Here is a 26,409-nt window from a genome sequence, read left to right on the forward strand (position 1 = left end):
AACCACCTCGAATGTAGCACCACGTCACCCTCTCCCTGGTCATAAGGATACGGAGCTGATAGTAAGACCATCGACAAACCTCCTGATCCTCTCTCGATCTGTCGGGACCAACCAGATGGCATGACGAGCCAACTTAGAGAACCTCAACTCATACTGTGACACGGTCATCTCCCCCTGACGCAACCACTCAAACTGTCTACGCAGCTCCTCTCCGTGAGACTGCGGCACATACTTCTCCAGAAAGTGAACGGAGAACTACTGCCAGGAAATGGGTGCTGCACCAACAGGCCTACGCCTCTCAAAATCCTCCCACCAAGTAAAAGCAGGTCCTGAAAACTGATAGGTAGTGAAAGCGACCCCGCTGGTCTCTAGAATACCGGCTGTACGAAGCATCCTCTGACACTTGTCCAAAAAGCCCTGGGCATCCTCGCCCTTTGCTCCGCTGAAGGTCGGAGGCTGAAGTCTCCCAAATCTCTCCAACCTACGCTGCTCATCCTCTGGCATGACAGGAACTACATAGTCCTGAGCAGCTGCGATCGGCTAGGCTGGATGTGCCCCCAGCGTCTGAAGTCCCTGCACGACCTGCTCAGGTGTGCGGGCGGCGGGAGTCTGACTGCCTCTCCCGGCCTGTGAAGTAGTTGCGGCTGTAGTGGCTGAAACCGCCTGAGCTAGGCCAGTGCAAACTGATAAGATCTGAGCCAAGGCCTCCTGAAGACCCAGAATCATAATAGGCACAGCTGGTGCCTGAGCTGGTGCCGCTGGAGGGTCCACAGCTGGGACCTGGTCCTGAACTGGGGCAGCTGGTGGATCTGCAGGTGCTGCCCTCGCTGCTCTGCCTCTACAACGGCCACGGCCGCATCCTCAGCTTCTAGTGGCCACAGCTGGTGGCACTGGTGGTCGTCCATCCTGTCCGATAGCGCGTGTCCTCACCATCCGTGAGAGAATGGAATAACATAAGTTTAGTACTCGGATCAACAAATTCGCATGACAAGAAGTTCAAGAATGTGAAGTTATCCTAAAGGTTCTGCAGCCTCTCGAGGATAAATACAGACGTCTTCGTACCGATCCGCGAGACTCTACTAAACCTGCTCATGACTCGTGAGACCTATGTAACCTAGGCTTTGATCCCAACTTGTCACGAACCTAAATCCCAACCCGGTCGTGATGGCGCCTCTCGTGAAGACAAGGCCAACCAACTAAACCCAATTTACCTTTTTAAGCAGTTAAACAACATAAAACAGTCTAAAACATGATTTAATAGTATTAAGTAGAGGATAACATCAATAAGGTGCGAAAATATACCCAACACAGCCCTAACTGGGGTGTCACTAGTCATGAGCATCTAAAAGTCACAATAGAATTCTGATAAATCCATAACTAGTACAATGACTGAAAGGAAATAGAGACGATAAAGGAGTAGAGACACGGGGCTAAGGACGTCAACAACTACCCCGTAATCTTTGAAAGCCCGCCTGAATCTAGAGGAATCAGCACTCGGGAGCGGGACCAGATGTGCCTGAATCTGCACATAGGGTGCATGGAGTAAAGTGAATACTCCAACTCAGTGAGTAACAAATGTAAATAATGACTGAAAGAAAGAAAACACGCAAGGCACAAGGCATTCTATAATGAAGCAGTAAAATCATTTAAAAGCAGTAAACCGGTGAAAAGACAAGTAAAATCCTCTTTCAACAAGTAAACAGGGAATTGACAGACAATTAAGGTACAGTAAATAAATAGAAGCTCGCCCCTCGAGCACAGTATCACCACATCCGCCCCTCGGGCAAGATCTCAGGACAATAACAGCCCCTCGGGCTCAAACTCACATCACAATGGGTACCCGCGCTCACTGGGGGTGTGCAGACTCCTGGAGGGGCCCCTTACGGCCCAAGCGCAATAACAAGCCATCTCGTGGCATCAAATCTAGGCCCCCAGCCTCATATCAATCAAGCCACCTCGTGGCGTACATATCTCAGGCCCTCGGCCTCAAATCAGTATCAGTGTGTCCTCACAACATAGGCCCTCGGCCTTACTCAGTCAAAAATCCTCACAAGCCCCTCGGGCAATAGTAAAACAGTGTTTCTCAGCCCAAAACATCATTTAAAATATCATTTAAGTCTCAAAACTAAGTAAAAATGGCTGAGTAGTAAAACAGTGGAAAATAACATGACTGAGTTCAAGTAGTAAATCAAAACAGTGAGGAAATGTCAATAAAAAGCCCCGAAGGGATTAAATAGTTGGCACGAAGCCCAAATATGGCGTCCAGCCCAAACCATAATGATAGCAAATAAGTTTTAGTCAAATACGCGGAAAAAATCATCAACCGGGACGGACCAAGTCTCAATCCCCAATAGTGTACGACCCCACGCTCGTCAACTAGCGTGTATCTCACCTCAACATAGCATTACGATGTGCAATTCAGGGTTTCAAATCCTTAGGACATCATTTACAATCATTACTCACCTCGAACCGGCTAAATCTCTAGCTCGCGACGACTTTGCCCCTCGAATTGGCCTCCACGCGCGTCGAATCTATCCAAAATCAGAACGAGGACATCAAAATATGCCAAGGGAACAAAGCCCAAGCGAAAACAATCAATAAAGGGCACAACTCCCGAAATTACCAAAACGTGACCCCCTGGCCCACGTCTCGAAATTCAGAACTTTTCACACCAACGGGTTCCCTATCTCCCCATGAGTTCATACATATCAAAAATACTAAAATCTGAGTCCAAATGACCCCTCAAATCCCCATTTAAAGGCCTCTTAGACTCAAGCCCTAATCATCCATTTTTGCCCTTTAATTCTTTTAGTTACAGCCCTAAATTCAGGAAATACTACCATAGAATTGTGTTTTAGGTCCAAAATCCTTACCTTAACGAAGTTCCCTTGAAATCCCTCTTCCAATTCGTCCAAAAGCTCTCAAGCCGAAGTTAAAAATGGTGGAATAGCTCAAACTCGCGTAATGAAATAACTTATATATTTTGCCTAGTCCTTTCCGCATCTGCGGCACAATACCCGCTTCTGCGGTACCACATCTACGGTCTTTCCTCCGCATCTGCGAAAATCACTTAACGGACCAATTACCGCATCTGCGGTCCACTCGCCGCATCTGCGGCTCCGCAGGTGCTGTCCTTCTACCGCATCTGTGGTTTCTGACTCCTCCCTTCAAATCCGCATCTGCGGCCATCCCATCGCATATGCGACGCTGCACCTGCGGTCCCCAAACCGCAGGTGCGAAAATATCAGAAACAACAACTTCAGCAGCTGCAATACAATCCAATTTTCTCCGTTAACCCTCCGAAATCACCCCGAGGCCCCCGGGACCTTAAAAGCACAAACACAACCCAATACCTTATTCTAACTTCTTCCAATCATCAAAACACTTCAAACAACACTAAATCAACCAAAACACCTCGGATTCAAGCCTAAGTTTCTAAAAATCTTTCGAATTTCGTTTTTGATAAAAAAACCAACCAAACCACGTCCAAATAACCTGAATTTTTGCAGACACATCCCAGACCACCTAACGAAGCTGCTGCAACTGTCGGAATTCCATCCCGACCCCTATATCAAAATCTCGCCTATCAACCGGAAATCGCCAAAATATCAACTTCGCCAATTCAAGCCTAAATCTACTCCAAACCTCCAAAACCCATTCCGATCACACTCCTAAGCCATAAATCGCCCCCCGATGCTAATCGAACCATCAGAACTCACATCCGAGCCCTCTAACACATAAATCAACATCCATTTGACTTTTCCAACTTAAACTTCCTTAAAAGAGACTAAGTGTCTCAAACTTCACCAAAACCAATCCGAATCCAATCCGACCAACCCGATACCACCAAAACACGGATAACAAAGCATAAAGAAGCAGAAATAGGGGAAACGGAACGGTAACTCATGAGACGACTGGCCGGGTCGTCACATAAACGAAAAACAAAGCGACAACAGTAACTTTAAATAGAGACCAATCAAAATAAGAGATTCAAGTTAATTATGTAAAATGTCCCAAAGTCCAAAATCATTTCAGCGCAACTGATAACGAACTCCAGAATCAAAGCAGGGACATAAGGAAGGAATTTATCATATTTAATTCAGAATTAAAGCAACATGAATACAAAAGGAATTTATCATAATATTACTGGGTTTTCGGGAAATATATTAAATGTACCTAACACAAAGTGTACGTTACAAGTAGGAAAATATTTTTGTAAAACGTCCACATCCTGAGGATAGCATTTTTTCTTATTCAATTTTTTTTTGATAAGCTTTATCTTTTTGTTGGATTCTTCACTTTTTTTTATTTTTTATCTATAAAATCAAGAAATAGCATATTATCCAACTTTCAATTGTGTTGTTAAACTTCAACACTGATAGAATCCGAGATCTAATATCATGAACTCGGATCCATACACATACAAATAAAGAATTGAAGGATCAAGCAATGTTGTAGAGAGAGAAAGTAGAGAGAAGGAAGAGAAGAAATGAAACTTTGTATTCACCAACTGAGATGTACAATATTTAACTAATATAATCACTTTCACGATGGTTAGTGGAGACATCGTCTGAAATGACAAAAATATCCCTTCTCAATATTCTATATTATACACTAAATTACCCTTCTCTACCCTTCTCTTAATATTCCCCCTCAAGCTGGGGGTTGAAAGGCATCAAACACACCAAGATTGGATAAGAGAAGGTAGTGTTGAGCAGTAGATAATCCTTTGATGAGAAGGTCAGCAAGCTACTGAGCAAAGGAAATATGGTGAGGAAGTATGAGCCCAGACTTGATCTTTTCGCATAAAAAATGGCAATCTAACTCAATATGTTTAGTGCGTTCATGGAAGATAGGATTGTTAGCAATTTGTATCGCTGCCTTATTATCACAAAACAAGGACACAGGTTGAGTAATGGTAAGTCCCAACTCTTGCAACAGACCAATGATCCAAGTTATTTCAGCTACTGCTGCTGCCATGCTCCTGTATTCAGCTTCTGCAGAGCTCCTGCTAACAGTGTGTTATTTCTTGGACTTCCAGGAAATGAGTCCTTCTCCTAACTTGATAACATATCCAGTGACTGACCTCCTTGTGTTAGGGCAAGAGGCCCAATCTGAATTACAATAGGCAATCAGATTGGTGATAGGATCATCAGTCAGCAACACACCCAATCCAGGACACCCTTTGAGATAACTAACCACTCTAAAAGCTGCCTCCAAATGTGATTGTTTAGGTCTTTGCATGAACTGACTCAAGCTCTGAACTGCAAAGCTAATATCTGGCCTAGTGATAGTAAGATAAAGAAGCTTTCCAATCAACTGTTGACAGGTAGTGGCATCTTCAAGTTCTGGATCATTTGCATTTCCTACATGATTATCATACTCAACAGTGGTCAATTTTTGATTTAGCTCCAAAGGTGTTCTAGCAGGTTTACATCCACTTAACCCTACTTGAGAAATAAGCTCTAAAGCATATTTTCTTTGATTAAGAAATGTTCCCTTCTTTTATCTCATAACCTCAATTCCAAGAAAGTATCTCAACTGCCCCAGATCCTTTACTTTGAATCGATTGTGTAAGGTCATTTTTGCATTTTCTATTAATGTGTATGGCTACCAGTAATGAGTAAATCATCCACATATATGAGAATCACCACTAAACCATCTCCTTGTCTCTTGGTAAATAAGGAATGATCAAATCCACTCTGTTTGTATCCACTCTCTATTAGAGCTTCAGTAAGCTTAATGTTCCATTGCCTAGAAGCTTGTTTGAGGCCATATAAAAATTTGAGAAGTCTGCATACCTTGGTCTCCCCCTGATTGGTGAACCCTTGAGGCATACTCATGTAGACTTCCTCATATAAATCTCCCTGTAAGAAAGAATTGTTAACATCCATTTGGTATAGAGGCCACTCTTTGGAAGTGACTATACTGATAACAAGTCTCACTGTCACCATTTTTGCAACTGGTGAGAATGTGTCATGATAGTCAAGTCCTTCCTTTTGGTTGTATCCTTTAGCAACCAAACAAGCCTTGAACCATTCTACCTCTCCATTTGCTTTGTACTTGAATTTGTGGACCCATTTAGAACCAATAGCTTGCTTTCCTTTAGGCAATTCAGTCAGTTCCCAAGTCTTGTTATCCTCAAGTGCTTGTATTTCTTTATTCATGGCTTCAACCCATCTGTCATCTTGAACTGCCTCCTTAAAGGAGTTTGGTTCAATGCATGTTGAGCCCTCAAATATGATTGATATCTTGTTGACAGATTCCCATAGTATAGACCTTTGGATAGTGGATAAAGACATTGATTACCAGTGTTCTTGGTTGTCACATAGTCTTTCAGCCAAATGGGAGGTTTGGAGATTCTCCCTCCTTTTCTAACTTCATGAGATGTTTCCTGAACTGGTGGTTGTTGAGTGGATGGTTCTGATGGTTGTGAAGGGATTGGTAATGGTTTTGATGGTTGTGAAGGGATTTGTGTTTCATCTAAATTGGCTTGTGAAGTATTTGCATCTGTTGGAAATGTCTCTCTTGGGACTGTGTCAATATGATCCTCATGAGTTTCTGTCAAATCTTCAGCATGTGTCATTTGTTCTTGAGTGCCATTATCAACAAGGCTGCTTGTTGGTTCTTGTTCAATGCTTGGCTGGGCAGATTGTACCACCAATTCTGGCTGCTTTGGAAAATCAGCAGAATCCACCTCAGAATTTTTGAATGGAAACATATCTTCTCTAAAACTAACATCACTGCTGACCATAAAGACCTTTCTTTCTAGATCATAAAGAATGTAACGTTTTTGAGTTGTTGAATACCCTACCGGTACATACCTATTTGCCCTTGGACTGAATTATCTCCTCTTGGAAGGTTGCTAGCATAACAGAGGCAACCAAACACCCTGAGATGATTTATGTCAGGTGGCTTATTGTATAGAAGCTCATGTGGTGATCTTCCTTTTAAAATAGAAGTAGCCATTTGTTAAGTATACACAGTAGTCTTAACACACTCTCCCCAAAATCTATTAGGAATTGAACTTTGGAACTTCATAGCTCTAGCTACTTCTAGAATGTGTCTATGCTTCCTATCTACCACCCCATTCTGTTGAGGTATGTAGGGACAAGTACTCTGATGAACAATTCCTAATGAAGAAAATAGTTCATTGCAATTAGAGTTGAAGAATTCAGTGCCATTGTCAGATCTCAATGTCTTAATAGTCACTCCAAACTGATTTTTGACCATTGAAAAGAAATTCTTCAAGACAACTATTACTTCACTCTTTGATTGCAACAAACATATCCAAGTAAATCTACTGTAATCATCTATCACTGTAACAAAGTACTACTTCCTATCATGAGTAGGTATCCTATGAGGTCCCCATACATCTACATGAACAAGCTGGAAACTACTAACAGTATTATTACTACTGGATGAAAATTTTAGCCTACTTTGCTTAGCCAAGGGGCATATATCACAGTTGTGATGTACTTTGCTGTCCACTGAGTTCTTTAACTGTTGAATATGCTGCATTGCATTTATTGAAGGATGTCCTAGTCTCATGTGCCAAAGAACTGAATTATTTGCATTGTTGGTAACCATTTTTGCTGTAGGCATTGATCTCCTCTGCAAAAGGTATAATCCACATGATTCCTTAATAATCCCCATCACCTTCCCATTGTAAAGACCCTGCAGCACACAGAAGTCAGGGAAGAACATTGCAATACAACATAGTTCCTTGGTCAATTTTGAAACTGACAATAAGTTGAACTTAAATTTAGGAACATGTAAAACATCCATCAAAACTTGGTTGTCCAATATAGAAACATTTCCTGTATGAGTTATTTGACACTTATTCCCTGTTGGTACTTGCACTCCACTATCATTGTGTGCATTACAATCCTTAACATCATGCATAATCTCCTTATGAAAGTTAATGTGATGTGAGGCTCCTGAATCTAATATCCATTCACAGTCAAAAGCATTTGATAATAATGCATTTATGCCTGCCATAAGAGAGTGACAGTCACCTGTGTCTTGTTTGTTCAGAAGGTTTAACAGCTGCTTGTATTGATCCTCTGTGAAGAAATTCCCTTGTGTGGACTGCGTGCTTGATGCATTCCCCTTTTCTGCTGTAGCAGCATTAGCATAAGGCTTGACTCCTTGTGTTGGCGCTTTCTTCTTACTCCTGAAATCCGGAGGATATCCTATAATTTTGTAACAATTCTCCTTCAAGTGACCCTTATACCCACAGAATTCACAAATCAAGCCTGGTCTTTTTGCCTAAAATCCCTGATTGAATGTCTGATTCTTTCCAGCTAGCATAGTCAAAGCATCGTTATTAGACTCCCCTACTCCAAGAGTTCTCTGACTCTCTTTTTGTATGACCAAGGCATATGCCTGATTAACTGTCAAAACAGGTGTTTTGAGTAACACCTGACTTCTCACATGACTATAGCTTTCATTTAGACCAACTAAAAACTGTAAAAGTCTTAGATTTCTGCATTGTTTAATAAAATGCCTCGTCTCCTCACAATCACATCCAGGTCCTGCCACTAACAAATCCATTTCATCCCATAGATCTTTCATTTTTGAGTAATAAACAGTGACTGAACCAGTACCTTGAGTTAACGACCTTATCATCTTCCACAATCGATAAGTCTGAGTTAGTTTCGATTTATCAAATCGTTCCTTAAATTCACTCCAAACTTTCGATGCATTCGATGCATAAATTATACTAGGTTGCAATTCCACCATCACTATTTTTCCAATCCACGACAGCACTACAACATTACATCTCTCCCATTGATTTTCCAATTCACCTTTGAATGAGCTTTTTACACAGGTTCCTTCTATGAAACCTAATTTATTCTTCACCAACAGTGCCGTTCGCATAGCTCGACTCCACAGACCATAATTCTATGGACCTGTGAGTTTTATGTCGATTAATGCTATACCAGGCGTGTCCGATTCTCTCAAGTACAAAGGATGATTGTGATCAATTCGAGAAATATCAATCTCTGGTTGTCCCATGGCAGCAGCTTCAGCAATGGCTTCCTACTGTTATTTTGAAGAATTTTGTCCTAAATTTAGATCGATCGTTTTGATACCATGATAGAACTCGAGATCTAGTATCATGAACTCGGATTCATACACATGCAAATGAAGAATTGAGGGATCAAGCAATGTTGTAGAGAGAGAAAGTAGTGAGAAGGAAGAGAAGAAATGAAACTCTGTATTCACCAACTGAGATGTACAGTATTTAACTAATATAACCACTTTCACGGTGGTTAGTGGAGACAGAGTGTGAAATGACAAAAATATCCCTTCTCAATATTCTATACAATACACTAAACTACCCTTCTCTACCCTTCTCTTAATAAACACGTTATATGCCGCATCAAAATTATGTTAAGAGCCAAGATTATGGTCATACAAAAGTATAATCATCAATCACCACACCTCCTTTGCTGCCTTTACAAACCTTGTTAACATACGAAATTGAAAGAGAGATTGACAAAAAATTTTATCTAGGGCTTGAAAGAAGAGAGAGAATTGGGAAAAATATCTCACATTTCTGTAAACAAAATAAAATGCCAAAATCCAGAACATTTTGTCTCTCTACCTATATATATACATTGTGCCTATTAACTAAGCTACTCATAGATAAGAACTGGGCTAGGCCCAAATACAAAAGAGCTAATATCAACAACCCAACTTGCTTCAACTTGCTTCATGTAATCTCAACACCCCCCCCCCCCCTCAAGTTGGAGGGTGGACACACACCCAACTTGCCAATCAAAGTGCGATGTTGCAAACCTGTCAAAGGCTTAGTAAAAATGTCAGCCATTTGAGAAGAAGTAGGAACATGAGATAAAGATATGAGGCCATCAGCTAATTTGGTGTGAATAAAATGACAATCGACTTCGATGTGTTTAGTGCGCTCATGAAACCGGATTCTTGACTATGTGAATAGCATCCTGGCTGTCGCACAAAACAGGAATTGGAGCATCAATAGAAAGACCCAAATCAGATAATAACCGGACCAACCAGGCTAGTTCAGCCACCACTTTACTCATAGCCCTATATTCTGCTTCAGCTGAAGACAAAGAGACTATATTCTGCTTTTTAGATTTCCAACTAAGAAGACTACCACCCAAATGAATGCATAAACCAGTGACAGAGCGTCTAGATTTATGACAAGCAGCCCAATCACTATCACAACTAGCAAGCAGAGAGAAATCAGGAGAATTACTGAGAAACACCCCAAAAGTAGAAGTCCCCTTTAAGTATCTCAAAACATGCAAAGCAGCAGCCATATGAGGGACCCGAGGTGTCTTTAAAAATTGACTCAAATGCTGGACAACAAAACATAAGTCTGGCCGAGTATGAGTCAAAAAATTGAGCTTGCCAACCAAACTTCTATAAGATTCAGGCTTAGGTAATAGCTCACCCACATCAGAATGCAACTTGTGAGCAATGTCTAAAGGACTGACCACTTCAGAAGCATCAAGACAATTAAACTCAAGAAGAAAATTAGAAATGAACTTCTTTTGATGCAAAAGGACCCCAGACTTGTGATAGAATACTTCAATACCCAAAAAATAGTTAAGCAAACCTAAGTCTTTGATCTTAAACTGAGCATCAAGGAAACTCTTAAGGGCAGAAGTTTCAGACAAATCATCCCCAATTAAAATAATGTCATCAACATAAACTGCTAGAAAAATAGAAGAAGACTCAATTCTCTTAACAAACAAAAAATAGTCATTTAAAGAGTGAGAGTATCCCCTGGAACAAAGGGCTTGACACAGCTTTGCATACCACTGTCGAGAGGCCTGTCTTAGCCCATAAAAAGATTTTTGCAGCTTGCAGACTAAAGTAGCAGATCCAGAAGAGGAGGAATCAATAGAAAGGCCCTAAAGGAGCTTCATATAAACTTCCTCATCTAAGTCCCTGTTGATACCCAATTTTTCCCAAAATAGTTTTAAAATGCATATATGTCATCAAAATCATGCATTAGCATAAATTGGTATTTTTTCCACAATTTCTACATTTTTAATTAATTTGCCCATTATTTTATTTCTAATAAATAACTACAAATTGCATCACAAATGATTTCAAAAACATTTCTTGAGTTAATATTACTATTTATGGCCCTATTAAGTCCAAATTATTCCATAAATAGACTAATTGGCACCTTTTGGCTATAATTACAATAACTTTGCAATTATAGCTCATGCATACATTTTTTGTATTATTTTACCAAAAATTAGTCCTTTGAATTTTTAAATACTAAACAACTATTTTTAAAACATTTCTATGCTTAAAATTCATTTTTTTATAATTAGAAAATATTTTAATTTATTTATTTAGGGTATTTAACAAATAGCCTTTTTAATTTCAATTTTAGCCTAAGTCTACCAGCCCAATACCCTCACCTACCCGACCCAATTCTTGGCTAATCCTGGCCGTTGATCATTTTTTTATCAACGACCCAGAAATCCCTTACCATAATTAAACCAATACCCCCCTAACCCTAATCACTTCTCACCCCTCCCCGCCGTCACTCTCCTCTCCATCTCTCATATGCTCTCTAGCCTTAACCCTAATTCTCCCCTCCTCCTCCCCCTCCCCCCCCGTCACTCATCTACCATCATTCATGGTGGTTCTTCACCACCCCAGGCCTCTAATGACCCCTCCTATGCTGGGTACCTCCGTCTCTAAGGTCCTTGAGAAGATTCTCAAGGAACCAGGGCTAGTTTGCTTATGCCTCTGGGTTTTTCTTGCCTGTTTCAGGCCATTCTGGTTCGATTTCGAGTAAGAACTTCTTATTTCACCTTAAATCTATGGATTTCTAAGCCTATGTCTTCATCTCTATCTCATTTCTGAAAAACCTAATTTTGTCCTTTGATCTTCTCAGATCTGTACAGATCTGAGAAGAATCGGACCTATTTCACATATTTTCATAAAAATCTTCTGGTTTTCTAAGTGACTTTCCATTTTCCTAAAGCTAGGGTTTCCTGAAAATCCTTTTCTCCAAAATATTTTCTGACTTTGAATGTTTAATCTCCTGTTCTTATGAGTTTTGACCGATTTATGTTGAGCTTGCCTCAACCCTAATTAGTTTATGTAATTTTCTGATATTTTTGCTTTGACTTTGAGTCTGTCCGTGTTACTTGTCACATTATTTTGTTCTGTGCTTTGATTCTCATTATTTTCCTTTAGCCTAATTTGATGTCTTGTGATTTTTACCCTAGTATGTCTCTATCAGGGTTTCTGATTCGATTCTCAACTGATTCTGTGTGTTTATACTTGGCATGTTTGTTTATTCATGGAAACCTGTATTATTCTCCTTTAAATCAGTATTATTTTTGAGTTTTAATTCACTGATTTGCTCTATTAAGACCTATGTGTGATTCTTGATTATTTCCCTATTTTACACCTTTTAGTTATTTTCTTGCCTTATTTGATTAGCCGTGATACTTATAGATTCCTCAAGATTATTTCCTTAATTGAACCCCTATTTATTTACCCCTAATTGCCCATTATGTGCTTAAGTCTTACTTGATTTTCTTTCCTTAGATATTGTCCCGCCCTTTACCGTTGGGTAATTACTCCTTAATTAGGGGAGACTTTACTTATTTCGTGCATAATTGATTCTGTAAGTTCCCTTAATTGCTGAATGATTGATCTCTTTACCTTATTCTGTTTAGCCCCTGACTACTATATATACTCTCCTCTATTCTCACTTCTGGACAACGAACATTAGTTCAAAAACGCTCTTACACTTAAAAGCTCTCTGTTCTTCTCTGTTACTTGCAATCTTCACTGATTTAGTCGGCTTTAAGCCAAGGCTAGCTATTGCACAACATCTGTTTTATACTCTGTGTTTTCTCTCCCTAACTGGTATGTCCTAATTCAATTTTAAAGTCTAAAGCTCTATGTGTTTCATTGTTGTTTTAGTTCATTGATTATGAGTTCCAATCCTGTTCCTGTTTACTATCTTGTTTGCCCAATATGTAACTAGCATGTCTAAACTACATAGCCTAATTATTGTTTCGCCTAGCATGTTTGAGATTCATTCTGTTAGAATCTGTGATTAGTATGTCTAATCCACAATGATCTGCCTACTGCTTTATCTAGCATGCCTCAACCTGTTTTGTTCTATATGTGTCAGCATGTCTATACCTATAATACTTGTGTAGTGTTGTCTAGTCTGTTTATTTGGATCCCTGCTTATTCTACTTTGTTGATGAGATCATGCTAAGTTGTCTAGTATCTCAAAGTAACTTTGGTTGTGTGCTTAACCTGTCCAGTGTTAATATGTTTTCCACATGGTTGTTCTGTTATCCTTGCTCTATGTCTCTACCACCAATTTTATAACTGACTTGTTAATCCTATAAAAATCTTGAAAATTTCTGTGCATCATGTTGTTATATGCTCCATTATACACTGATGTGTTCTATGTGCCCCCAATTCCCACTACCCCTGTGTGAAAGCTGTTGATTGAGTGATGTTGGACATATTTGTTCTGTAATCAACTAGGCTGTTTTGCTGATTTTCAAAAGTGTTTTGTACTGTTCTCAAACTGCTTCACTACTAAATTAGTTACTTATTTTCAGAAAAACCTCTTTACTTCTAGAGTCATTTCAGTACTGTTTTCTTGTAAAAAAAAACCTTTCAAAACAATGTCAAGCACTCTCACTTTACTCTTAAGTCCCTAAGTTCTGCCCCTCCAGTGTGTGTACTGCCTTGGGATCATTTTGAGATTCCTCTGAACTCTGGCACACTGGGGCTGGCCATTCCACACTGCACTTACTCAATCCCTGTTGTGAAAGTCTGGGTGTGAGCACTGCCCGGAATCCTTGAGATCCTTAGGGAACTCTGACACACCTGGACATGAATTTGGCTATGAAATCTTTGGCATTTGAGACTACTGAAGGCGTGATATTCCCAGGATTGCTTTGATCCTACTTCACGCTCCCTATAGTTAATCTATGTTTCATTTGTGTAATTCATTCAATCATTGGTCTATAATAATTAATTGTAAATAGATATTGGGGTGACTAGTGAAAAGGGAGGGTAGCTATATGATCTTATGGGCAATGCTGGGTAGAAACCATGTTTCTAGGATTTATATTATGCAAATTTGCATTCAACAATCATGTTCTAGGACTGATGTGTTCATTTGCATTCAAACCATGTTAAACCTGCATTAGATATCCTGTTTTAGGGCTTCACGCTTATTGCCTCAGTATATTCCATGCTTTAATTTTGCACAAGTACTTTCACTTAGAGATCCTGCTACTAGGTTAATAATCCTGCCTTACTAAACTGTAATGCATTAGATACCATGTTTCTAGGAACTCTGTTTTCATTTGTATGAACCATGTCTATTTCGATTAAAATAAATAACTGTCCATGAAAAGGTATAAAAAACAGCCCCACGTATAGATGTCATGTTTCTAAACACAAACTGGTGCAAATCACCTGTTAAAAATCTGTGTCACCTAGAACAACATGTCTGTAGGTTGAACAATTTCTTAAACTGTTCAAACAGTTCCTGTAATTGTGATTACGTATAGTCCCCACGCCTAGTCAAGCCTTAGCTGATTAATGTCATTATATAAAACTGGAAACTGCGTTTTAATTATGTATAAACTACTTAAGTCTTAGAGGTTTAAAAGCAGTAAGCAAACTGATTAGGACCCTGCCATTGAGTTTTGAAATATTGTTGCAAGATCTGTGTATTAATGTTCACCTAGACATCCTATCCTAGGATTCTTTCTAAAAATTATCTAAATCTGTGTTTGAGACGTGCTGTTTATTTGCCTATATACATGTGGAGGTAAACACGAGCCTTTTAACTGCTTTTTTCCCTATTTGCTTGTCCTACATGTTATTTGTTTGTCGCCTAGATTTTTGCCTTTTAAATAACTTAGGTTTGTCTAGAACTGCCCAGATTTAGAGGTCCTAAGCTCCTCCAGGACCACAAGGAAGGGACGGGTAACATCACGCTTAGAGTTCGTTAATAAAAACTCGCTCAATAACCACTAAGGGGTGGGATAATGGGTAGTAAAATGATATGATGACCTGTGCACTAATGCAACATGTAGCCCCTCTCATTGAGGAGTAATTACCGGGCATTGCATGGATATGATCCTATAGGATAAACAACTTAGGACCTCCCTTATCCCTTTTACATATGTGTGCTTAGACTGCTTATCTGTTAAAAGTCTTCATTCCTTTTACATATGTGTGCTTAGACTGCTTATTTGCTAATTGACTAATTCACAAAGTAAGTTTGGCCGGGACCCATCGTTGTGGACCTCGAGGGGTGCCTAACACCTTCCCCATAAGGTTATTTCGAGCACTTACCCTAATCTCTGGTAATGCAAACTGGTTACATGAGTTAATTGCTCTAGGTGCCCTAACGCACCTTAATCCATTAAGTGGCGACTCTTCAAACACCCAATTCCCAAAAGGAAACGAGTTGTTCCCCCATGAATGTCGAAACTCGGACTTCCCCGTGAAGTGAAAAATGAGAGCACGCCAGTACTCCTTTCTTGTCTTGGGACTGTAACTTTTCCCTTACCAACTGTTTTTATGGGAACAAAAGAACCATCACAGATCACGTACCACAGCTCTGAGTCCTCAGCCATGATGAAGTCATGCATTCTTGTTTTCCACCAGCCATAATATTGGTCACTGAATCTTGGGGGTCTATAGGTTGATTATCCTTCCTTGAAGTTTGGTGGAGCAGTCATGATGAAAATCCTTTCTAGCTGTTAACCTTTTAGAAAGAACCTGCTCTGATATCAATTGATAAAAACTGCGAGTCCACCAAATAGTATAAGGAATCAGGTTCTATATTTGTTCCCACAGTATATAAATGGAAAGTAAAACCAAACAATATTGGGAACCATGTTCTCTATCTATTCCCAAAGTAAATAAGCAAAAAGTAAAAGACAGACGATATTTACGCGGAAAACTCCTTTCTCAAGGGATAAAAAATCATGACCTACTCTAGTAGGATTTCAACTTCACTAAACCGAGCAAACTTTAGATTACAACCTATTGCAATCTAGGATTTAAACTCTTAATCCCTCACCCTTTACAATAACTCTATTGTAAGCCATTTGCAATAATTACAAAGAAACAAACCTTGACTAACTCTAGTCAAGAAATCAAACCAAAAATGGTTGAAATCTGTCCTACAAAGACACTTCTCGAAAGTAGTGTAGGATTATAAGTGAAGAACAAAATAACAAAGACTCAATAAACCTAAGGACATAAGATATCTTCTATCTCTGGATCTAGTTCTTGAGGTTATAGCAACTTTGTTCTTGAGAGAGCATTGAAGGTTGTGGCGGCTAGCACTTGAGAGTACGATTTTTAGCTTTGCAAGTGTTAGGCTAAACCTTGTATCATGTTCTATGTATATGAGTGAACATGTGAGAAGAGATAGGGTCTTTTAGTTTGGCCTTGGCGAGCTACAACTACATTGCTGCACTACTGTCGGTCGGTATTGTATAACAACTTTTACGGTTGTAGAGTTGACTGTACGACGACTAAGGGAACTGATCACATCTGGTTCCTCAAGAAAGTTTGACCAACATAAAAACACAAAGTAACATATTATATTAAGTCCAAAGAAACTGATCACAACTGGTCTCTAGAGACTGCTTGACAAATCATCAGAATATAAAATAGCATAACTTATCATGCATGTAAAATTCGAGATAGTATTTAATTTTAAGAAAACCATGACAACAAATTTCTGGTTTTCATATACTCCATTTCCATAAGATGTGATTTTTAAGAACCGCGACTCCACAAAATGCCACGAGTAAGAACCATCACTCTATGTGGTTTTGCTAATTTTCCATGTCAAAAAGGACACGTCTCCATTCCTGATCCAATGAAAGATATTGTTTCTCAAAATTCAGTGACAAAGGTGCAAAAGATTCTTGAACGCTGTGATTATTCTTTTTGAACATCCACCGACTACGTCTCTCGACTCTCCATCCATGTCTCACCTCTTTGACCAATTGGAACTATTTGCTCTTTCGTTTCTCTTCGCAACAAACAAATAGCCACAGTAAATTCTCTCATGCAGCCATCACAAGAAATATAATTCTTATATTCCTTAAGATTGTTAATAATTTGTGTTCGAAATCAGAAAATCAGAGAAGTAAAGAAATGTCAGTTCAAAAAGCAAAACATAAAATAATTTCCGAGCTCACAAGTTGCTTCTCGAAATTATTTGCTCTTTCGCTTCTTCGCAACAAACTAATAGCCACAATAATTTCTCTCATGTAGCCATCACAAAAAATATAATTCTTATATTCCTTAAGATTGTTAATAATTTGTGTTCGAAATCAGAAAATCAGAGAAGCAAAGAAATGTTAGTTCAATAAAGAAAAACATAAAATAATTTCTGAGCTCACAAGTTGCTTCTCGAAATTATTTCCTCTTTCGTTTCTCTTCCCAACAATAATTTCTCTCATGCATCCATCACAAAAAACATACTTCTTATATTCCTTAAGATTGTTAATAATTTGTGTCCGAGATCAAAAAATCAGAAAAGAAATGTTAGTTCAATAAAGCAAAACATAAAATAATTTTCGAGCTCACAAATTGCTTCTCGAAAGTATTTGCTCTTTCGTTTCTCTTCGGCTCTTCGCAACAAACAAATAGCCACAGTAATTTCTCTCGTGCAACCATCAACAAAANCTCCCTTATCCCTTTTACATATGTGTGCTTAGACTGCTTATCTGTTAAAGGTCTTCATTCCTTTTACATATGTGTGCTTAGACTGCTTATCCTTTAAAAAGTCTTCATTCATTTTACATATGTGTGCTTAGACTACCTATTTGCTAATTGACTAATTCACAAAGTAAGTTTGGTCGGGACCCACCGTTGTGGACCTCGAGGGGTGCCTAACACCTTTTCCTTAAGGTTATTTCGAGCCCTTACCCTAATCTCTGGTAATGCAAACTGGTTACATGAGGTAATTTCTCTAGGTTCCCTAACGTACCTTAATTCGTTAGATGGCGACTCTTCAAATACCCAATTCCCAAAAGGAAACGAGTTGTTCCCCATGAATGTCGAAACCCGGACTTCCCCGCGAAGAGGAAAAAAAGGGGGTGCGACAGTCCCCATGTAAAAAAGCGTTATTAACATCTAACTGAAACAAAGGCCACTATTTTTTAACTGAAATAGCAACTAAACATCTGACAGTACACATTTTAACCACAGGAGAAAAGGTTTCATTAAAATCAATCCCCTCTACTTGAGTATCACCTCAAACCACTAATCTTGCCTTATATCTTTCCACACTACCATAAGCCTTATATTTTATTTTATATACCCACTTACTGCCTATGGGCTTCTTACCAATAGGAAGCTCAACAATTTTCCAAGTTTGATTTGCCTCTAAAGCCGTAAATTCTTGTCTCATTGCATCTTGCCTAACAGGAATGGCAGCAGCCTGAGTGTATGAATAAGGCTCCACTGGAACAAGTTGTGTAGTGGAAGTAGAGGTAGAGGTGGAGCAAGAAATAGAAGGAGGAAGGTTAGCAACATAGTCTTGGAGATGGGAAGGAAGATGATGGGATCTGGTGTTTTTCCTAAGCTTAGAAGGAGGGGGTAACACATTATCAGGTGAGGAAAAAGAAGGCAAAGAGTCACCAGAAGGTGAGGAGGTAGTAGAAGGAGGGATAGGAACAAAGGGAGAAGTATCATAGAACAAAGGAAAAGAAGGAGAAGAAGAAGGAGTAGGAGCAGAAGAGGGAATCTTATAAGGAAACACAGATTCATGAAACACAACATCTCTTGAAAACAAAACAGACTTTGTTTGCAAATTCTATAACCTGTACCCCTTTTTGGCAAAAGGATACCCAACAAATACACAAGGAAAAGCTCTAGGGTGAAACTTATCCCTGTGACACTTGGGGACTGTAACATAACATAGACAACCAAAAGGCCTTAAATGAGAATAAGAAGGAGGATGACTATATAATAATTCAAAAGGGGTTCTTTTGGATAAAACTGAAGATGGAAACCTATTAATAAGGTAAGTTGTTGTCAATACACAATCTCCCCAAAATTTGATAGGAAGATTGGATTGAAACAGCAGAGCTCTTGAAGTTTCAAGTAGGTGTCTGTGTTTTCTCTCAACCACACCATTCTGTTGTGATATGTGTGGACAAGTGGTTTGATGGATTATCCCATTATCAGAGAAAAAAATTGGGTGGCTGATGTAGAAGATCCAAGCTCTAAAGCATTATCACTTCTAATCTTTTGGACAGAAAGTTGAAATTGGGTTTTCACAATGGTTATAAATGCTTTAAGCACAGAAAATGCATAGCTTTTAGTGTGCAACAAATGTGTTCATGTTGCTCTGCTATAGTCATCAACTATGGTAATAAAGTACTTAGCTCCAGAATATGATTGAGTGTGGTAAGATCCCCAAGTATCAACGTGAATAAGTTGGAACAAAGAGGTAGACTAAGAAGAGCTATCTGGGAAAGGTAACCTAGGTTGTCTAGCCAAGGGACAAATAGAACATGTAAAAGATTGTTTAGCTGACAGGTCATTAGAAATACAAGGTATATTTTTCATTTGCACAAAAGGAACATGTCCTAATCTATGATGCCAAAGGACATCATTTTTATTCACAGTTTGCTGAACAATACAAGATGATAAAGGAGCAGCAAAATTTGAATTCATAACTAGTTGATTTGCATGCAATGAAAAATCAGCATTTTGTACCACATTATTAAAAGCAGAAACAGAATTATCAATATCAGGGACAACAGAATTAGAGAGATCAGAAGGAGCAAAATGATCAAGGTAGAGCTTGTATAGTCCTTAGTCCATTCTACCAAGCTCCAGAAGCTTCTTCATAGAATGGGCCTGTAGAAGTATACATGAGAAGGAAGTGAATAGTACATTACAATTGAACTGGATAATCAATTTGCTCACAGAAATCAAATTATAATGGAAAGTAGGAATGTACAAGACATGATGAAAGGTAAAAGATGGCAACAAAGTTAAAGAGCATGTGCAAGTAACCTTAAACCTTGTAACCATTAGGTAGAGAAACTAGATAGGGGACAGGAAGAGGTGTGATGTTAAAGAGAAGATTTTTGTTAGAATTAATATGGTTAGTTGCCCTAGAATCCACTATCCAAACCCTTACAGCTACACTAGTTAACATGCGCATAGTAGAACTACCATTCAAACACACAGGGGAAGAAGAATTAATACCAGCAAAATTGGCAGAGCCCATGAGAATTGGCTGAGAACTAGATTCACCCAGTGTAAACTGTTGGAGCAGGTTCATCAACTGAGTGTCCTGCTCCTTGGTCAGGCCAGGAACCAAAGAGTCTTGCCCAGGTGAAGAATATGATGAAGGAGGTTCAGAAATCCCAGAAGACTGCCCCTCAACACTTGCAGCAGTACCAAATCTTTTAGACTGCCCCTTTGTAAATTTGAAATTTGGAGGAAATCCATATAATTTGTAACATTTTTCAATTGTGTGACCAGGTTTTTTACAATACTTGCAAGGCAGAGAAACCTTGGTTTGATCAAAGTTCACCTTTTAGCCATTTTGATCAAAATTGACTCTTTGTGTATACTGCTCTTGAGGTGGAAATTAAGGGGAAAGCTTGTTGAAATTTGCATTAAAAGAAGCTGATTCTGAGTTGAACTGAGTGTTGGGGATAACCTGTGTCTGTTTTTCATCTTGCAACAGGATGTTATAGACAGTATCAAGGGATGGAACTGGCTGCATCATCAAAATGTTGCTTCTAACCCCTATGTAGACCTCATTAAGACCCATGAGAAATTGATCAACCTTATCCTCTTCCTTCTCTTTTTAGAGACCCACCTAGCAGCACAAACACAAGAATTTGCATGACTACTGCACATAATCCCCAATTCATCCCATAGTTTTGTTAAGTTTGTTGAAATATGAAGCAATATCGAGAGTCCCTTGGAAAGTAGAAGCAAGTTCTCTCTTTATTTCAAAAACTTTGGTTCTATTAACACTCCCATATCTTATCTATTATTCAATTGCAACCAGATACATTCAACAGTCTCGGAATACTGCACACTCTCAGCTATATCCGGTGATAATGAGCTAGTTAACCATGATATGACCATATTATTGCACCTATCCCACTGCCTATATTAAGGAGAATTCTTGGCAGGTTTAGCACAAGACCCATCTATGAACCCTATTTTATTTCTTGCAGATAACGACACAATCATACTACGTCTCCATCTTCCAAAACCAGTCCCCGAGAATGGCACAGGAATAAGGGAAATGCCAGGGACATCAAAAGGAAGAAGAAACAACGGGCTAGAAGGCTCAAGAGTATACGTAGTGGACGAAGATGTTTCAGGCACAGAATTAACCATGGTAGCAAGTAATTGATAAAAAAATAAAAGAGTCTACACCATAAACAGTACAACAACATATATAACTACCGCATGTAACAAGTTAGATAGAGAACGAATATAGCAGACTTCTTCGCAACCTGAAGAAGCAAAGGCCTTAATAAGAAAATGCAGCAGAAATCGACTAGCTCTGGTGAAATTGAGACGACGAAACTGAGTGAACACCAAAGCTTTATCCTCGAAAACAAAACTTGGGCAGCAGAGGAGAAGAAAACCACACAAAACTTCTAAAATTCCGACGAAAATTGAAAAATCGTGAATTTCTAGCGAAATCAGAAACCTCCGACGAAGACGAAAAACTCAACGAAATCAAATGAGCGTAAAACCGCTAGATAGAGAATGACGAGAATCAAAGGATTTCCCGCTCTGATACCATGTTAACATACAAAATTGAAAGAGAGATTGACAAAAAATTGTATCTAGGGCTTGAAAGAAGAGAGAGAATTGGGGAGAAAATATCTCACATTTCTGTAAACAAAATAAAATGCCAAAATCCAGAACATTCTGTCTCTCTACCTATATATATACATTGGGCCTCTTAACTAAGCTACTCATAAATAAAAGGAAAATTTTCGTTCCTATACCATATAGGAAACTATATTGCCAAATATGTTCATAGTTTGCATATTACCCGTCATGCTAATAGTATTTCTACAAAATATAGACAATTCATTAAATAAGGAATCATTGTAGCTGTAGGCTTCCTTATTTAGGCGCGCTAATATTGGGAAATTAAATATTCTTCCAGATATTTTACAACGCAAATCATACATTAATAATTATCGGCTGTTTCGATTCAAAATTTAGCGACTCTGTTTTTGCGATACACTGTGTTTCAATATTTTTTCTGATTTCACAAATCAAAAACGACTAAATCTTCTATAATTCTTTTGCAACAAATGCAATTATGTCCAAAATCCCAATTATGCTACAACTGAATGGGAATTGGGATAGCTATAGGAGATTTAGAAAATTTTAGGTCGATGGCATTGTCGATGAGGATGCGAGTTATAGTCTATTGATTTCTACAATAGCACAACAATTAATGATTGATACATCCGAAAAAAATTATAGAAATCAAATACATTGTCAACGAGCATTGTCCTCCAATGGAAATTAGGAACGATATGGGTGTTCGTGTATACATGGAGACGAAAAAGGAAAACAAAAACTTAGGATCATATCTACTATGTATAACTGTTCGCGATTTCAATATGGAATTGAGTATCACCAATGAGAACATAGTTGCAGGTTTGTGTTGTTACATTTTCTATCAAATTCTGGTTGTATATCAATGTCCTACACTTTATCTACATTTTATCTACAAATAAACTACATGTCAGAGTAAATATATATATTAGTATGGATTTTCACAATATCTACAAAATTTCTACATTTATTCTACAATAAAACTACGTATCATTTGAAAAATTAATATGAAATACAGAATTTTAATGTTTCTAGAAATTATCTACAAAATTTTTACAAGTTGTTCATAACAGAATTTATCTTTATTTTCATGCAGGTTTGTCTGGAATACTAAAGTTACTTGATATGCCAACATCTCTCGTTATAGAGGAATATGAAAGTATAATAATAACAGATAGTACACCAAGTTTTATTGAAATAGGACAAGTATACCAAGACAAGCAAACAATTGCAACTGCAATGAATCATTATTCTGTCATGCACAAGTTCCAATTCAGGGTTAAAAGATCTAGTGCTAGAGGGTATGAACATTGCACTTGCTATTCTTTTTTATTTTGTAGTTTATTTTTAAATTTTTACTTCTTCAGTTTTTTTTGGTGATATTGTTTAACAACATTGTAGATAGTTTGTAGTTGTTTTGTATATAAATTGTTGTATATGATCTTTTATGCTAAAACTGTTTTTTTTGTGATCTACATTTTTTATACCAGTGTTTAAATTGTTTTTATTTTGTAGCTACTGGCTGGTATGTGTTGGTGAAAATTGTACATGGCACTTCAAGGCAACTAGCATAAATGATTCTGCAATGTTCAAGGTTAGAACATTTAACAGCTTGCACATATGCTCTTTGATGGACAGTACATTCATACAACGCAAACCTACTGCTATGGTAGTTGGTAGCATGGTTATTCCAAAATATGCTGATCCTAAGACAATTTACGCACCAAAAGACATACAAACTGATATGTTGTCTAAACACGGCGTGAACTTAACATACATGCAAGCCTGGAGAGCAAAGGAAAAGGTTTTGGAGTTTTTGAGAGGTCATCCTGCTGACTCCTACAGCAAATTGCCTAGTTATTTGTATATTTTGGAGAAGACTTATCCGGTGTCTGTAGTTAAACTGAAGAAGACGGTCGATGATTGCTTCTTGTATGTATTTGTTGCGATTTGTACGTCAATCAGTGGTTGGGAATATTGTAGGCCAGTTGTAGTAGTTGATGGGACCTTGTTAAAGTCAGCATACAGGGGAATAATGCTAACAGCTAGTACAATGGATGCAGCAGGTATTGTAGTTTTATTGTAGAAATCTTGTAGCTTGTCTGTTTTTTGTAGTACTTGTAGATTTATTGTAGCTATGTTGTTGAAAAGTTGTAGTTTGTATGTATATGTCTTCCTTTGCATTTTCCTGCAGCCAATTAATTGCTATTTGCCACATAATGTAGGTACCATATTACCATTGGCATATGCTGTTGTTGATTTAGAAAATGACGCATCATGGAAGTGGTTTTTTGAGCAATTCAAACATGCATATGGTGAAAGACCAAATATGTGTGTTGTTTCGGATCGGAATGAGAGTATCTTGAAGGCAACATCTATTGTTTATCCCGGCATGCCACATTATTCTTTCATGTGGCATACTTGGACGAATATAAGGGCAAGCCTCAAGAAGGGTCATCTAAAGTTAAGCGAATTGTACTTTGCCACGGCACGATCATACACGCTTGATGAATTTAATGAAAGGATGTCAAAGATTGAAGAGATTGACCCGTGTGTTAAAGCATACTTATACAACATTGGCTACCATAGATGGTCTCGAGTACATGCTACGGTGAACAGAACTTGGACTATGACATCAAACATTGCAGAGTCGTTGAATGCTGTAACAAAATATGCAAGAGAGCTGCCGATAGTAGAACTATTAGAGTATATGAGGACTCTTCTTGAACGTTGGATGAAGGAAAAGTTATTGAAAGCAAAGGGTACATTCACATACCTTGGGTTTAAATTCAACAAAGAGTTGGATGACAACAGAACATTGTCGCACAAGCTTAGAGTAAGATCTGATCATTTATTGCATCAAATTAATTTATACAGGACAATGTAGATAATTTGTAGATATTTTGAATTTAACCGTATATGAATTGTTTTTTTGTTTGTAATGTAATTGTAGGTGAGGGCTTCAACAAACTACATCCATACAGTACTAGATGGTGTGAGGCGCTATGTTGTTTGTCTTGTGGGCAATTCCAGCTTGATGAACTTTCTTGTCCACATGCTTTGGCTGCTTTAAGACACATGGATGAGACTTTTGACCAATATTGTTCTTCTTATTACACAAGGAAGAACCTATTGCGTACTTATGAAATACCAGTAAAATCCCTGCCTGATGAAAGCAAATGGAATGTGCCACAACATATATCTCAAGAAGTAGTAAATCCACCTGCAGGAGGGAAAAGGCAGCCAGGGAGACCTCAAAAAGAAAGATACAAAACATATGATGAAATAAATTCAAAGAAGTACAAGGTTTCATGTGGCAACTGTAGAGGAGAAGGGCATAACAAAAGATCTTGCAAGAATGCACCCAAAAAGAAATAAAATTTTATGTAGTTAACAGAATATTTCATAAAAATTGTTGGTGAGTTCAGGATAACAGAATTTGATGTGTAATTGTTGAGGTTTTTTAAGATCATAATGTAGTTAGTTAGGATTTTTCTATATTGAGATAATACTTTCATAGAGTGATTTGTTTATGAATGGTTTCTATATATATAATCTACCACTTTTTTTTACTATCTCTAGCATCCTTTACATAGTTGTTAATATTTTTTTGTAATTTATCTACAATACAACTACAAAAAAATTACATTAACTGGAGCTGACAGAATAACAACATTATAAATCAGTAGAAAAAGAGTTATATACTAAAATATTGTAGATCAAGTACTGTTTACATTCAACAAATGAATATAAAAGCAACAAAACACATTGTTAAATATTTTCTACAAATTCAACTACAAAAAAACTACAATAGCTGGAGCTGACATAATAACTAGATTATAATTCAGCTAGAAAGAAGTTATATGCTAAAAATAATGTAGATCAGGTACTGTTTACATTCAACAAATTGAATGTAAAAGCAACAAAATATTTTAGTTACTGATTTTTACACTTTATCTACAGAAAAACAACAAAATAACTACATATTTTTGTGTTGACAGAATAACTGTATAAAAATACAGTTGGAAAGGATTTATATGCTAAAATAATGAAGATCAAGTACTGTAAACATTCAACAAGTGAATATAAAACCAACAGAATGTTTCCATTTGAACTACTATACTGGATAAGAAAAAAAACAAAGGCTACTATAATTGTAGCGCAAGTCTGCTACAATTAAAACACAACAATATTGTTCAAAAACTTGTCTACCATCTTTCTTCTAAACTAGCATCAACTAAACAATTGTACTACATGTTCCATACAAAACATTACAACTACTTCTTCTTCCTCTGGACTCGTGTTTTCTCATTCAAAGTTGGTGCATCTTTTCTCCTTGCCAATTTGCCAGTAACCTCACTTTCACTGATTGCTCCATGCTCCTCCTTCTTTCTAGCATAGTCCCAAAGTAGCGCTCCATACCGTCTACGATGTTGGTCAATATCAGAAAGGTCTTCTACCGAAATTGATAACTCTCCAAGACTAACATACTTTGCAAAGGCAGCAACAAATACACCACAATCG

The 26,409-nt window shown here is 38.0% G+C and overlaps 2 protein-coding genes across 2 annotated transcripts; one reads left to right on the forward strand and one right to left on the reverse strand.

Annotated features, from left to right (window-relative positions):
- LOC109235931 lies at positions 9,933–21,417 on the reverse strand. The gene is made up of 5 exons (XM_019402174.1): positions 21,273–21,417; positions 20,723–20,868; positions 20,195–20,593; positions 18,388–18,787; positions 9,933–10,861 (listed from the first exon to the last, which is right to left on the reverse strand). The coding sequence occupies exons 1-5, from the start codon at positions 21,415–21,417 to the stop codon at positions 9,933–9,935; spliced, it is 2,019 nt and encodes a 672-aa protein (XP_019257719.1).
- LOC109235932 lies at positions 22,584–25,263 on the forward strand. Its single transcript, XM_019402176.1, has 5 exons — positions 22,584–22,707; positions 22,982–23,186; positions 23,401–23,951; positions 24,111–24,647; positions 24,839–25,263. Exons 1-5 carry the CDS (start codon positions 22,584–22,586, stop codon positions 25,261–25,263), a joined length of 1,842 nt encoding a protein of 613 aa, XP_019257721.1.

This window comes from Nicotiana attenuata, chromosome 12, assembly GCF_001879085.1.
Source record: "Nicotiana attenuata strain UT chromosome 12, NIATTr2, whole genome shotgun sequence".
Taxonomy (NCBI): domain Eukaryota; kingdom Viridiplantae; phylum Streptophyta; class Magnoliopsida; order Solanales; family Solanaceae; genus Nicotiana; species Nicotiana attenuata.